Source organism: Danio aesculapii, chromosome 4 (genome assembly GCF_903798145.1).
Source record: "Danio aesculapii chromosome 4, fDanAes4.1, whole genome shotgun sequence".
Lineage (NCBI taxonomy): Eukaryota > Metazoa > Chordata > Actinopteri > Cypriniformes > Danionidae > Danio > Danio aesculapii.
In genome coordinates this window covers 31,653,107-31,669,670 of record NC_079438.1, presented here as the reverse complement: position 1 = coordinate 31,669,670, position 16,564 = coordinate 31,653,107, and the positions used below count along the sequence as shown (strand labels likewise).

The following is a 16,564-nucleotide window of genomic DNA, read 5'->3' as shown; positions in this document are numbered from 1 at the left end:
CGCAATGATAGGGTTTGAGTCATGCAAAGAACGGTTCCAGAAAGCAGGTAAGGTAAAAGCAATAGCCAAAAAATGTTTAAAAAGTAAATAACAGGGTGTGGTAAAATCTGAAAATGTGGTAAAAATCAGGCTGCCATGAGGGCTTTTCTTTTTCTGAATTACTTTTGAAAACACTGTCAGTTGGGTTTAGGGAAGTGGGTGATCAGGTCAATGGGTGCTTTTGAAAAAAACTATCGGTTGGGTTTAGGGAAGTGGGTGATCAGGTCAATGGGTGCTTTTGAAAACACTATCGGTTGGGTTTAGGAAAGGAGGAGGGTAGGTCAGTTGATCGGTCAGTCAGCCGACAGCAGCCTCTGGTGGATTTATGTGAAAAGAGCAGGTGCAAATGGCACTCGTGAGAAAAATTTGAGATTTCAAAAAGCATACACAGCAGCCTCAGGCAGATTTGCAAAAACAAAAACTACCAAAAAATGTACCTCGTGGGACGTATTTGGTAGTGATGGGTCGTTCTTGAATGTTTCGTTCATTTTGAACGAATCTTCAATATGACTCGGGAAATACGAGTCCTCTCAGGGAGTGATTCGTTCATCTGCGCGTGCGTTCGTTCATTTCAAGTCTTTTGAGTCGTTCATTGTGGAAAGGCAGAAGCCAATCATTTGCGTTCAGAGCCGGAAAGAGAATTGATCCGTTCATCTCTCGAGTCCTCTATCAGGTTTGAGTTTATAGTTTCTCACGGGCTAATCCTATGCGTTTAGAGGCGGAAAGAGAATCGATCGGTTCATCTCTCGAGTCCTCTATCAGGTTTGAGTCATTCGTTCCTCACGGGCCAATCATATGCGTTTAGAGCCGGAAAGAGAATTGATCCGTTCACCTCTCGAGTCCTCGGTCTGAGTTGTTCATCACGTGAAAGACGGAAGCCAATCGTATGGATTTAGAGCCAGAAAGAGATTTGATCCGTTCACCTCTCGAGTCCTCGGGCTTCTATCACGTGATGAACGATCAACTCAAGAACCAGAAGACTCGAAAGGTGAACTAATCATCATGGCTCCCATCGGCTCAGACTGTGTACATTGGTTAAGATTATATGTGACTGTTAGTGTAACGTGAACGAACCACTGACATTTAAAGACATGAAGAGGTGAGCTGAGCAAAGAGACAAAAATACCTTCATAGACAAAAGAGCAGGTAAACATTGAATTATTATTTTCTCCTTCTTATAGTATTCTATTTATGACTTATTTGTCGTGTGATTAACCCTTTGGTCTCATTGTAGATGTGTTTGGAAGCAATTCGTAACATTTTAAAAATTTTGGCAAATTAAACCAAATGAACGAATTGACTCAAAAAAAAATTTGTTCATCTCGATGAACGATACTCAAAGATCCGAGTCAGTAAAATGATCCAAACTTGGCACTTTCCAGAAATTTATATAGGAATATTTTTCAGAATTAACCTACATTGGTAAACAATGTAAAAAAAGATATTTGTTGTGTAGTGCAAACTATTAACAAGTGCTTTTTTTTAATACTTATAATATTCATTTCCTTTTAAATGCTGTGTGTTTTTAAGTAGCACTGCAGTCTGTTCATCTTGAGATTTTTATGTGTAAGTCTGTAGCACTGTTTAGTTTAACTGAATGCCACTTTAATGAAGGACACTTTTTTTTTTTACAATAGATACAACAGATAGCAATAAAGTCAGATGGCAGTGAGCCAAATGTTGGCAACTCTGGCTGGTGCTTTAATGAGCTCTTCTGAATTGTACAGTCTTTCTTCCTACTTCACTTCACCATTAATATCTACCATGTCAGATGCCTATGGTCTACTCAGCAAGACTCAATTTGAAAGAGGCATAGAGGACGTTAAAGATCCCGCCCACCCCACCTCCTTTTTTTAGAGGAATTAGTATAAGTGTATTTTATAAAACTTAGCATTTATAATTATCTTGGTGATTGGTAATTTATAAATAAAATGACAGCTATTGGCCAATCAGAAGGTTGCACTGGAACAAGCTGACACTATTAGTGTTAGTATTTTATTTATGAATTAATATGAGATTACATTATTAAATGCAGTAAAATTTTTATTGTTTTATGAAGTGTCATGTTGATTATATACATACTAAAACATTGTTTTATACAAAATTCATACTTTTTGCACTTAATCATACACCTGGCACAAGTTTGGTGCGATTTGTTGCTATTTTCATAGCATCGCAACTCTAATTTTCACATTTTGCACCACATTGTTTAAATAGCAAATCTATTTGCGCCACTTCGTGAGCCTTTTTCAATTTATTCATGACAGTTTGCTTTTGTATTCTATGTTATTATTATTATTACTATTATTATTATTATTAGTAGTAGTATTATTTTTTATATGCATATTTATATATGTTTTAATAAAAACAAGTTTAGATTTGTCCACCTGTCGGGTATTTGAGATGTCTGCATCACCGTATGGGGCGTAAGAACACGACGTGTGTTTGGATATAACTCTTCGTTTGGATAGACTTCGTTATTTCTGTTTATTCATTTGTTTGCTGGAAATTAGAACTGAATTTTGTGCTTAAGAAACTAAATTAAATATATAGGCTAATGAATGTCTTCAGTGGAGTGAGTGTCCATCCTTTCCTTACTCCACAAAGGTAAAGGAGTGAAGTAAAGTGTAAAAGTAAACTAAAAAGAAACTAAAGAGGTTGAATGGAGGAGCCTCGCTCTTTATCCTTGTGCTGCAGATGCTCTGTTTAACTGTTTTCTCACTAGTGAAGTGTTCAGTTTTTCCTCTTACAAATTCCGTCATGTAAATAGCAAATGCGCCACGATGCGACTCAACTGACTATTAAAAGGAATGGGAGATGAGATTGGTTAAATGCATGTTATGCTCAAAACACACCCATAACTCATTAAGAGAATAAGCACAACCCTGTTAGACCATGAGCATTTCCAGCCTGATCTCACGAGAAAATGAAAGGATTTTATGTTTTGTCAGTTTAGTGGCTAATTCATACAAATTCTAGTTCAGTCGTACAAAAATATATGATTTTAAAAAGGAGGTGTGGCACCTAACCCCACCCCTAAACAAAACCGTCATTAGGGAATGAGCAAATCATAATAAATTGTACAGATTAGATCATACGAATTCATACGAATTAGCCACTAAATCAAAAAGTTATGAATTGCTGTGATATTGTGTTGGCATTTCATATTTTTCTGTCCTTAACATAGGTCCAAAACATAGGTTGATTCAGAAATGTCCCTTAATGCATTTGCGCTTTAGACTTTGCACTTAGATCGTTAAAATAGAGCCCTTTTTGTCTGCTTTATTTGTAGAATTGCTCACTGCTGTAGTAGCCTTGTTTTAAGTTGATGAATCACATTGTTAACATGAAACGATACAAAAATTTTGACTTGATCTAAATAATAACAAAACTTTCTATTAGATGTGCTTTACAGAATCTGAATTACCTCCATGGTTTAGATTTCTACTTTCCTCCTATGTCATATACTATAAACTTCAACGCTACAAATTATTGAACAAAGGACTACAGAAAAAAAGGGGACTTGTTTGACTTCAAAGTACTTTATTTAGCAATAAGAAACTGGCAATGATCAAAACTAAGATGTGATATGCGTCATTCATTCATTGATTTATTTATTTTTATTTTTTAATTTAAAATTTTAATTTTAATTTTAATTTAATAAAAAAAAAATTATTATTCTGATCATCATTGCTGTTTACACACGTTCCTGTTATTTCCATTACTGTTCTATTGCTTTTGTGTTCTCTGATTACCGTATGTTGTATGTTTGTGTTTATAATAATAATAATAATATTAATAATAATATTAATAATAATATTAATAATAATAATAATAATAATAATAATAATAATAATAATAATAATAATGATTGAATGAATAAATAAACATAAATAAATGAATGAAAAAAGGGTCTACTTCTTTATTAAGCTATAAAATAGTATATATAACAAAATTGCTTGTGTGTGCAAGTGTGTGCTAGATGGACTGTTGAACAGATGCAGTTGCTTCTCAGATAGCATACTGTAAGGTTATTGTTTGTTGTGAATTTAATGTGATATAGCATTTAAAAAAGTGACCCAAAAGCAACAAACCCTAGCAACCTAGCGACTCTAATGAAGATATGCTTCAAATGTATAATCCTGTTATTTGGAGTTGGTACCCAGGTGTTGCTAATTAGTAATCACTGAATTAATTTAGCAGGGATCAATAAACACAATTTTCCCACCGAGATATGCCTTGCACTAATGTACATTGTAGAAATGCATGCCCAAATGCTTGCAATCAATTTATCAGATAATAAAGAGAAATAAAAAAAAAGAAAAGGATATGAATATTTTAAAAGGAAAGACGCATAGAAAGTTTAATTTGCGATAGTATGGATTTTTTTCTGAAGATAAAGCTGCTTAAAATGTATTTATTGTCAACAGGCAATAATTACCTAAACCCAATCCTTTATTAGCTTTAAGAATATTTAATAAATGGTTTTAAGATGTGTACTAATAATATAAATATATAAAATACATTACAAAATGCCACAACAGGTGTGATACTGTACTGTTAGGTGACAAATTGTCATCTGCCATTCTTTTTATATCTTCTAGCCCTGTTACAGTAGAAGCAAATTCTTGCAGCTTCTTTATTTATTTCCTTTTTATTTCTTTCTTTATTTCTTTAGCTGAATGTCAGGAATGTTGAGGTGCTAGCTCTGATTTTACCACATCCCATTCATATACAGTTGCATTTATTTGATCTGTCAAGCTAGTAAAGCTTTAGAATCATGTTTCTGAAATGTCTTGTCAGGCTCAACCATGCATCACAGTCTGGCACACTTTTAAGGTTTTTGGCAAAAGACATCCAGTATCTGCATGATTGAATGCAGTCGACTTCCACACAATTACCTCTTCTCTAGCATGCATTTGTTGAGCAACCCACTCATTTCATCTGACAATTAACTGCCTCTATGAGTGCAAAATCTCCAGGTGTCTCCAAATCTTTCATGATTGCAATGAAGAACTTACTATATATAATATATACAATTTTAATTGTTTTTCAAATATTTCTCTGTTCAGTGCTGTTCAATGGAGAAAATGCTTTTTTCCCAACACATTTTAATAACTAATTACTCTTTACAAGCTAATTTGGTCTTTGCCTTGATGGCAGTACATACTGTTTAGTTATTTTGCAAGAAACTATTCAGCCTAAAGTGCAATTTAAAAGCTTAACTAGGCAAATTAGGTTGTCTCAGCAAGTTAGAAATTGGATAACAGCGGTTTGTTCTGTAGCCAACTGAAAAAAATACTTTAAAAATCTTAAGGGGGCTAATAATCTTGACCTTAATTAAAGAATGTCCAGCCATCTGTAAGTGACCTCAAGATAAAGCACACCAGCCAGTCCACTTCTGAATGGCTGAAGAAAAACGAAATGAAGACTTTGGAGTGGCCTAGTCAAAGTCCTGACCAGAACCCAATTGAGGTGCAGCATAACCTTAAAAAGGCAGCTCATGCTAGAAACCCTCCATTGTGGGTTTCAGCTCATGCTAGAAACCCTAGATCAATACTGCAAAAATAAGTTGGCCAAAATTCCTCCACAGTGCTGTAACACACTCGAAAATGCTTGATTGCAGTTTTTGCAGCTAAGTGTGGCTGAATCAGTTATTGATTTTAGAGAGCAAACACTTTTTCATACAGGGCTATGTAGTTTTGGATTTAGTTATCCCTTAATAATAAAAACCTTCATTTAAGAACTGTGCAGTGTGTTTACTTGTGTTATCTTTGACTATATTTAAATGCTTTTGATGGTTTTGAGAGATAGAAGTTAACTTGCTCTGGTAAACATCACTTGGAAAATGTTTGAAAAAGAATAAACATTTCACAGCAATAATAATTTCGCTTTCAACTTGGAGAATTTGTAATATTTCAAGAACAACCAGTCCTCTACCTTATATGAACGCAATTTGTCACTTTCCTGAAATGTGACACATAAGATTGTTTAATATAATAGTGTCCCTAGACATTGAGCTCTTTCAACAATGCTGAAATTTGTGAATTGTGTAGCTTGGCTGGTAATTGCACTGGTAAAATATGTGGCTTTGACGCACTATAATTCATGTTGTAAAGCCACTGCCAAGTGCCTAAATGTAAATATCAGTTTTTGTGAATTCTGTACAGAATAGAGGGATCTACACTTCATTTATGTTGTCCCAACACAAATCGATTAAGTTAACTTGACAAATTTAAGTAGATTCATTCATTCATTCATTTTCTTTTCGGCTTAGTCGCTTTATTAATTCGGGGATTACTGTGGCGAAATGAACCGCCAACTTATCGAGCACGTTTTACGCAGCGGATGCCCTTTCAGCTGCAACCCATCTATGGGTAACATCCATACACACTCATACACTACTGACAATTTAGCCTACCCAATTCATCTGTACAGCATGTCTTTGGATTGTGGGGGAAACCGGAGGAAACCCACGCGAACATGCAAACTCCACACAGAAACACCAACCGTCCCAGCCGAGGCTCGAACCAGCGACCTTCTTGCTGTGAAGCGACAGCACTACCTACTGCGCCACTGCATCGCCTATGTACATTTAACATAAAACAATTATGTTGTGCCAAAAAATCTCAAGAGTTGTTATTTCAGCTCATTCTAAATAAGTAGAATTAACAAGGAGCAACAATAGTGACTGTCTATAAAGTCTACACATTGTTTGAAGGAACCTACTTTTTGATTGTTTATAATTTCATTATAACATACTACACATTATTTTTTTGGCCACTACAGAGGCATTTATTTTCATAACGTAACTACAGGTCATAATAAGCTGCATGCATAAACAACCTACCTATTTAATCTTATTTTACTCATGAAAAAGGTCAACAGGTTACCTCTAAAGCGTTTAAACAACGAACGTACAATTGGTTTAAGCTCAGCACAGCTGAATAAATAATAGTTGCATAGGAAAATATCACTGTCAACATGTGCAAAAAACAAACAAACATAATTACACAAAAACCCAACTATTATTTTTTGTAAAAATAAAAATGAAGTAGAGGTTCACCACATTTTTCTCAATCTATTTCACTCTGTACACTTCTCTCTCCTTTTTTTCCTCTCTCCTTTTTTATCTTTCATCCACTTCTCAAGTGTTTCCACCCCAGACACTTCCTGTCACAGCCCGTGAGCGGACACACGTTGATGGAGCCCTCCAGGAATTCAAAACGCCAGGGTGGCATTTTCTTTCAAGCAATTGGTTTCCTCAATAACAAAGACGTGGACACATTTTAACAACCTGCAGCGAGCATGCCTAGTAGTCTTGCCCGTCTTTCTACACCCTTAAGCAGTGTGATGTGTGTTTGAGGTTACAACTGATCATTAAAATTCACACCCTCATCGTTACATCAACCAAGAATGAAGCCAGATTGTTAGCAGTATGCCCACCCCCTTAAAGGGAGACCCTTGAGTGAAATGTCAAAGTTATGTTTTATGCATGCCACTGTGCTTATTAAAACTAAGACCAGATTTATACTAATTTATAGTGTAACACACATTTAAACCAATCAAATTTATGAGAGGCTGGAAGAGACATCTGCCATGCAGGTGCACATTATTAAACACACACACACAGATATTTTTTTCCCTGCTTTGTTTTTTTATTGATGACGATCTTTTGATTTTTCATGATTTAATGTTGAGCCAATAAATGAATAATTACATAAAATAATTAATTAATTCTCCTGAACACCAGACAGTAATTAGTCAGATGCTAAACTGCTCTTATCTTAAACATATGCTCAGTTTGCCAGCAAGTTCAAACTGCTTTACTGAGTCATCTAGGGAGGTTCAAGACATGACTCGAAAAATACAGCCACTTATAAGTTGCAGAGCACAATTTTCCGTTGACTAGCTGATTTGGTTTGTTTGTGCAATCTATTTTAGTTTTTTGTGCAATATATTGATATGACCTTCATCATTTTTCACACACAAAAAAAATACATTTGCCAGTATTTTAGCCTACCCATCACACAACCTCTGTGATTGTATACGCTGTATGCATCAAAATGCAGCTCAAACACACACACACACACAGAACGAAAGACAGAGTGCAGATGAACATGTGAAGTTAGGCTGTCACCCAAGACATAATTTACACTTTTTATAAAGATGTGCTAACTGTATATTAATATACCAAAAAAAAGACTTGCAGCTGAAAACTACATAGCTGCATTCCTTAACACTCTGATAACATTCATTTGTCATTATATTGTACTCATATTGAATAAACGACAGCTTAAAATTGTCTTGATATAACACTAATACAATTTATTGCAATTACAGCAAACATTAATTCATTGGAAGTTACATTTATGTGTGTGTATATATATATATATATATATATATATATATATATATATATATATATATACACACACACTCACCGGTCACTTTATTAGGTACACCTTACTAGTACTGGGTCAGACTCCCTTTTGCATTTAGAACTGCCTTAATCATTAATGGAATAGATTCAACAAAGTACTAGAAATATTCCTCAGAGATTTGTCAGCTGCACATCCATGATGCAAATCTCCCGTTCCACCACATCCCAAAGGTGCTCTATTGGACTGAAATCTGGTTACTGTGGAGGCCATTTCAAGTACAGTGAACTAATTGTCATGTTCAAGAAACCAGTCTGAGATGATTCACGATTTATGACATGGCGTGTTATCCTGCTGGAAGTAGCCATCAGTACCACTGTGGTCATAAAGACATGGACATGGTCAGCAACAATACACAGGTAGGCTGTGGCATGACACAATTCTCAATTGGTAATTATAGGTCCAAAGCGTGCCAAGAAAATATCCCCCACATCATTACACCACCACCACCAGCCTGAACCACTGATACAAGGCAGGATGGATCCAAGTTTTCATGTTGTTGATGCCAAATACTGACCCTACCATCTGAATGTCATAGCAGAAATCAAGACTCATCAGACCAGGCAACGTTTTTCCAATCTTCTATTGTCCAATTTTCGTGAGCCTGTGTGAATCGTAACCTAAGTTTCCTGTTCTTAGCTGACAGGAGTGGTCCCCGGTGTGGTTTTCTGCTACTGTAGCCCATCTGCCTCAAGGCTTGATGTGTTGTGCATTATGAGATGCTCTTCTGCATACCTCGGTTGTATCAAGTGGTTATTTGAGTTACTGTTGACTTTTTATCACCTCCAACCAGTCTGGCCATTCTCCTCCGACCTCTGGCATCAACAAGACATTTGCTCCCACAGAACTGGATATTTTCTCTTTTTCGGACAATTCTGTGTAAACCCTTAAGATTGTTGTGCATGAAAATGCCAGTAGATCAGCAGTTTCAAAAATATTCAGACCAGCCCGTCTGGCACCAACAACCATGCCATGCGATTCCTGTTAATGTAAAGCACTTTGAATTGCCACTGTGTATGAAATGTGCTATATAAATAAACTTGCCTTGCCTTGCCTTGCCTTTATTAATCATGCATACATATATCCTTACATAACTACAAACATACATAAAATTACACATATAAGAAATTTATAAAATTAATAAATTAATAATAAAAATCGAACTCAACTAACTGTTACACAATATCCATTTCCATAGCAAATATAAAACAAATCTTTTCATTTCATAATTGATTTCATGAGGAAACTAAACTATTTTATGTTTTTTTCAGTTTAGTGACTAATTCATACAAATTCCTATAATTTTATTAGTAGTATTTTAGAAAATATTATTTCTAAAAGGAGGCATGGCAACAAACCCCACAATCATCATAGTGGGATGAGGAAATAGCATTAAAATGTACAAATGAGATTGTACAAATTTATACAAACTAGCCACTAAATCAAAAAGCTACATACTAACAGTTTGTATGAACATGTCTATTCAGATTTAAACATTTTTTTAAATCCCATTTTCAAAAGACTCACAGTGTGTTACACGTATTTCAACTTTGCTAAAGATATTTCTTTTTCTGCACCAAAAATGACAACTGTGGTCATAAAACCTTCTAAGAGCCCCTCAAAGCCGATCAAATATTCATCCATAAAGATATGCCTCCATTTTCATAAGAGCTTCTTGATGTGCAAGGCCAGACCGAAAAACTTGACACATTCCAAAAACCCACTTCTTTACCCTTTGATGCGGACATTGGTTAAATTGCTCGTGCAGCTGAAAGGGCCTTTGGCTAGCTTGACAATAGTCAAGGATATTATAATGACTCCATGCTTATTGTACCATAAATAAATACACAATTTTGTGCTTTGGTTAGAATTGATACTTTCAGCAGCATTCAAGCTGCCAGTTGGGACTCTTTAATTACCAAAAAAACAACTTCTGTTTTTGCCCTTAAATGGTTTTGATAGCAGACTAAGAAGAGTGTGTGCGTATTTGTGAATTTCTGAGCAATGTGTCAGACTACATAGGCTGATTTCGAGGGGGATGTGTGAATGTGCCGCAATGCATTGAGGGATGTTTCAGTGGCTAATGATATGCAGGTCGCGCCTATAGCAGGTATGATTCATCAGGGCATGTAATTGACCCTGTGGGAGGTGTGATGGAGAAGACCACAGTGTGCTCATCTCTTTATTTTTATAGCTCTTCTTTCCCCCTTATTTTTGTTAAATTTTTATTTTTACATTTTTGGTTGGTTTTACTTGTTTCCCCATTTTAGTTTGCTTCCTATTAGCTCACACTTTCTCTCTCACACACATACACATAGACACACTTTCATAGATACAAAGCAACATATGCTCACTGCACCATCTGACTTTTATGGTCAGGCTGTCTGAGCATTTGCAGAAACAAACAGCCATAATTCCACATTTCAACTAAAAAAATTATTACTACATATAAATCATTTAACACAGGCTCATTCTGAAAACGTAGGCCTACAGACGTTTCTGGAGACGGCAAATTACGTAGCCAGAGGTACGAATGGCTGCATTAATTTTTTTTAAATGAACGCTACCGGGCGGTGTGACGTTGTTCCTTTTCGCACTTCCCAGCTGACTGCTTGCCTCCGTGTAGACGGCATTCCGGCTGCAACCAGTTTGTCCCCTTAGCGCGTCATGTACGTCGGCGGACTTGAAATGCATAGAGGAGTTGACCACGACGACGGTGTTCGAGTCCGGTGAAGAGTGGTTCCCAAAAGCAGGTAAGATAAAAACTGAATCCAAAAAAAAATAAATAAATAAATAGCAGGGTGAGAATGTCATCAAATCTGAAAACGTGGTAAAAAAAAATCAGACGAGGGCTTTTCTTTTTTTGGATTGCTTTTGAAACGTGTTGGTTGGTTTTAGGGAAGTGGGTGGGTGGCGGGTCAATCGATAAAATTGGTTGGGTTTTAGGGAAGGGGGAGGGTGGGTCAGTCGATCGTTCGCTCAGTTAGTCAAAAAGTGTCAAAAAGTCAGTCGACAGTGGCCTCAAGTGGATTTAAGCGAGAACAGCAGGCGCTAATGGCACTCGCGAGGGAAATTTGAGATCTCAAAAAGCATACACAGCGGCCACTCGTGGATTCGTGAAAACAAAAATTGCAGAAAAACGTGCCACCGGGATGTATTCCGTGGCCTCCAGAAACGTCTGTAGAGGTACGTTTTCAGAATGAGCCTGGGTTGAAATCATTGTATGTGAATAACGTAAAATATATGTGAAAACAATTACAACAACAATACATATTACAACCTTACACATTAACTTTATTATTTTACATGTATATTATTTTGTATAATAATAATAATAATAATAATAATAATACAATTTATAATAAAAAAAAATTACAATTTATAATAAAAAACCTCGGTCACACTTTATTTTGATGGTCCGTTTGTTGAATTTAAGTTACACTCCCTCTACATGCCAACTAATTCTTATTAAATTATAAGTAGACTGTTAGGTTGGGGTTAGGGTTAGTGTAAGTTGACATGTACTTGCAAAGTTTTAAAAGTTTAAAACTTTTTAGGTGAATTATTGGTGATTAGGCCAGATTGGCTAGTGAATTTAGTGAATTTAAGACTTTTTGAGACCTAAAATTGTGTTTTTTAATTTTTTTTTTTTAAGTAAAAAATGTAAGACTGTAGAAAAAGCCAGATCCAATCAGTTAAATTCTATGAGATTGTTTTACTTAATATTCTGGGGGAAAATTGACGCAGCTTCACACTAGACACAATAGGTGAATTAAGAAGAAGCATTTAAAACACATTGTATGTGTTTCATTTATGTTTACCTAGCAAATATCAATCACAAAAAGCGTATGAGTTCAATTATGTTAAAAGTACGTTATCCAAATGGCCAGAAATTGTATATGCAATCAGAATACATAAATCTTATTTGTTAAACCTAAATAATTGTTTAAGTGTACACTAAAAAAATGCAGGATTCCACACAATTCATTTATGTTGTCCCAACACAAATTGATTAAGTTAACTTAACACTTTTAACAAATTTGGGTTGGATTGAACATTAAAAAAATTAAGTTGTCCCAATGAAATCTCAAGAATTGTGTTGTTTCAGTTCATTTTAAATAAGTAGTTTGAAAGAGCAAAAAAAATATATATATTTTTGAGTGTATGATAGTTTAAAGTAGTTTAATTAAGTCAATGTTTAGGTTAATGCTTACTTAAAAGTGCACACATTATACAATCAAGGTTTTTTTTCAAGACTATATCTTTTTTACGTGGAAAGTGGTCTATGCACATTTCCACAACCCGTTTTGTGCATATACCATGTTTATAAATGTGAATTTTTAAGTACGTGTCATTGCTTATAAATGTAATAGCACATTTCAACACCTCAACATGTTGCACCAATTTGTTACATTGATCTTCAGAGTACAAATACACATTAAACTTGAGTACTTAGACTAATTGTGACATGAATTAGTAACAGTGATAACTGAATTGGTGAGTACCATTGAATAATAACTAAAAGAAATTACATTATACACGGTAAAACATTCTTGTGGACTTTTTGGACTTTTTCTAGTCATGTCAAGTTATATCAATCAAACTGACTGAAAATATTAAGTTACACTTTGTATAACTTTAACAATTTAGATAAAATCTGATTAACATTTTTAAGAAAGTCTCAACATATAAATATATATATACATTTGTTATCTTGACATTTTGTCATTGATTTTTTACAGTGTAATAACATAATACCTACACAATTAATCTAAAGATAACATTTAATTAATAATTATCTAAAATATCACAATTGTTCTGTTGACTGTTGCAACTGTGGCTCCACCAAAGAATATATGTATGTCGAGCAGCATCCAGAGGAGGGAGCCAGCAGACAGAACAAAGCTCTGCCCATATCATTCATTAAACAGTCATTACAAACAGTCCTTGTCATCATATCATATCATATCATATCATAACACTTGATATTCATTTGTACAACTGTGGTGCAGCATGAGCGCCATTCCGGTATCTCCTTCCTCTTGTCGCATTCCAAAACAAGCACAATCTCCTGTACAGCGATGACATTTGTAGAGGATACTTTTTATGATATTTTGCCATGCGATGCTAACATAAAGCGGCAGAGACTGCATGACTCACTCGTGGGAATGCAGACCTAATTTCTATTGCGTTTGTGCATGCATCACACGAGGCTAGCTATAAATAAACAAATCAAGCATCAGAAACTTGGTTTGTGTCTCTGCGTTTATGTTTTCAATCTCCTCTGTGAGTAATACTAGCCGGAGCTGCGAGGTGCCAGTCTGGGGTCTTGACAGCAGCTCAGACATAGATGTCGTGCGGTGGGCAGCCCATCTAGATGAAGATTAATATCACAGACAACAAGAAGGTTGGGGCAGAGCTGCAGAAGCCGATTTGCTAAGAGCCACACAGAGAAACAGAAATGGGGAAAAAAAGAATAGACCGCTAACCACAGCAAACATCCAGAACACTGATTGTAACCAAGCAGAGAATAAATCACACCGTAGCAGGAGATCAACTGAGTGAATGCACAAGCATCTGCGCGCATATTTACGTTTATATTTCCTCAAAGCGGATCTGCAGGTACAGTGGCACAGGTTAAACAGACTCTCAGATACACTGCCACCCAACCAGGCCTGGGATAAAATCACAAGACATACAATTCCTGTCTGTATTTGTGCATTTCATTAGTTTGAACCATGCTTGTGTCATCTATGGCAATCATGTGGGCTTCAATAATATTACTGAGGTAAACTAACGGGGGGGATATTCTTAGGAGAGTTATTCAAAGTTTCATTCAGACAGAAAATAGACTATTAGTCATCCACATACCAGCTAAAGTAATGAATCACTGACCTTTTGATTCTGTTTTGATTCAGCTGTACATATCTATTTGTAACTAAAAGTAGTTTCAGATTGCATATGGTGTTATACTAATGTCAAATTGATCTGTTGCATCCTGTTTCTACAAACAGGTATATTATATTATATACAGGTATTATATTATATTATATTATATTATATTATATTATATTATATTATATTATACTGAGTTATAGGGTTTTAGGTTAAGGAAATTTTCTGGTAAATATCAATAAGGCTTTAAATGTTTATTTATTTATTTTTTTAATTAATATAAGAGTCATATATATGCATTCATTAGTGTGGCTTTGTATATGCATGTTCTGAGTAGTGCAGCTAATACTATCTTATCTTTGCAATTTGGTAAAGGGGTATCATACTTTTTTCTTTGTCACTGGGAAAAAAGTCTTAGCTATCATATATATATATATATATATATATATATATATATATAGCACATGATTTGACATTTCCGTGTCCATGTGATCTTTTGTGAAGGATCCATGACTTTCTTTTCATTTGTGATTGACACGACAGACACTATACATTATCCTTAAGGTCACATCAATGAAGAGTTACACATCCTTACACAAGTAGAATACGCATCGCACACACCGCAAACTCACCGCAGTACACGATCAGAAGCGCCGTCAACAGCAGCACAGCCCAGAAAGTTGTCGACATCCTCGGCCAGTTAATCGCATCCTTACGCTTAATCGATCTGACCGCCGGAGCCATGGAAACGCGTGTCGTGAAATCGGCGATAAATTCAGCGTTACAAACCCTCCCGTCCTCTGAGAAAACGTCTCTCGCCACGAGTGATTCTTAAAAAGGACATTTTGAAAACGGACCGCTCATTTCCAAAGCCCTTTAGCAGTCTTTAAGTCCGGTAAATGGGAAATAAAGTCTCTAGTTGAAGCGCGGTCGATTCAGTGTTCTGTATCCTGGGAAACAGATAATCCAAAAACAGGCGCGTGAATTCAGATTTTGTCAGACATGTTCAATATTTTCGCCCCGTCAGACCTCCATATAGAAAAGCAAAAATTAAAGATTAAATAATTTATGTCGCAACGGCAAAAAAATCAAAATACAACTAGAAAAGGAACTGCTCAGCTGCTCTGTGAGAACGTGTTTGCTTTCTCTCAGACTCCCAGAACAGAGATCCCATCGCAAAACCGTCTTGATTTTTGCAAATATTCGCTAAGAGGGATTTGAAGTCCCGACCAAGAGAGGATGAGAAACATAAAGAGAGCCGTGAGCAGATGAAATGGAAAGATCTAGAGAGATCTGAAGCTGCGCAGACCGATGCATGAACTGAAACTTCATGCCGCCTCAACTTTAACTTACACTGCATGCGAGTGACGACGCGGAATAAAATACCACCACTCTCCCGACATAATTGCTGTAAGGAACCTGTTTAAGCTTGCAGTTGCACACATCTTCCTTGACTGCAAATGGAACGCTCTATATTTGACGCGTCTCGTCGGGTTGGAATGTAGATCTACCTCATTATTTATATTTCTTATATCTCATATTCAGTCGTCTAATATGCATTTATTCGTGACATGCAGCTCTCTCTCTCTCTCTCTCTCTCTCTCTCTCTCTCTCTCTCTCTCTCTCTCTCTCTCTCTCTCTGTGTGTGTCAAGTGTGTGTGTTCAATCAATCTGTTACGACATCTTCTAAAAAGTCTAAAGCAACATAGGGATTTGAGGCAGAAGCTCAGTGCATAGAATTCAAAGCTTCAGTGGAGCATTTCAGCACCACACTATGTGGACAGCTCCGGCACACACTATAGTCATTAGGTGGCTGTATTAGCAGCAATGCCTTAATAATTAGTTATAGAAATATGGAGCTATTACAGCCTGCCCTGACATTTAAAACTTGTTTTAATTCATTTGACCCCCCTGGTTTAATTCATAGCCCAAATACATTCGCTGTAGGTGGATTGGTAAACTAAATTGGCAGTAGTAAGTGAATGTATGTGAGAATGAGAGAGAATGTATAGGTGTTTCCAAGTGTTAGGTTGTGGCTGGAAGGGCATGCGCCGCATAAAACAAAATTACCAGAGTAATTGACAGTTCATTCCACTGTGTCTGCCCTTGATAAATCCGCAACTAAGCCGAAGGATAATAATTGAGTGATTAGAAACCTATGAAAGTCCTCATGCTTATCTTATTATTAA

General features: G+C 35.9%; 1 protein-coding gene across 2 annotated transcripts in view; it reads right to left on the bottom strand.

Annotated features, from left to right (window-relative positions):
- tafa5a (TAFA chemokine like family member 5a) overlaps positions 1-15,777 on the bottom strand; it is a 159,317-nt gene extending 143,540 nt beyond the window's left edge. Inside the window, exon 1 of one of the 2 annotated variants that reach the window (XM_056455447.1) lies at positions 15,008-15,777. In XM_056455447.1, coding sequence (XP_056311422.1) covers positions 15,008-15,119 — 112 coding nt within the window. In that variant the 5' untranslated portion in view covers positions 15,120-15,777. The remainder of the gene's footprint in view (positions 1-15,007) is intronic. The other variant, XM_056455449.1, reaches the window with a different exon arrangement.
- Positions 15,778-16,564: the final 787 nt, after the last annotated feature.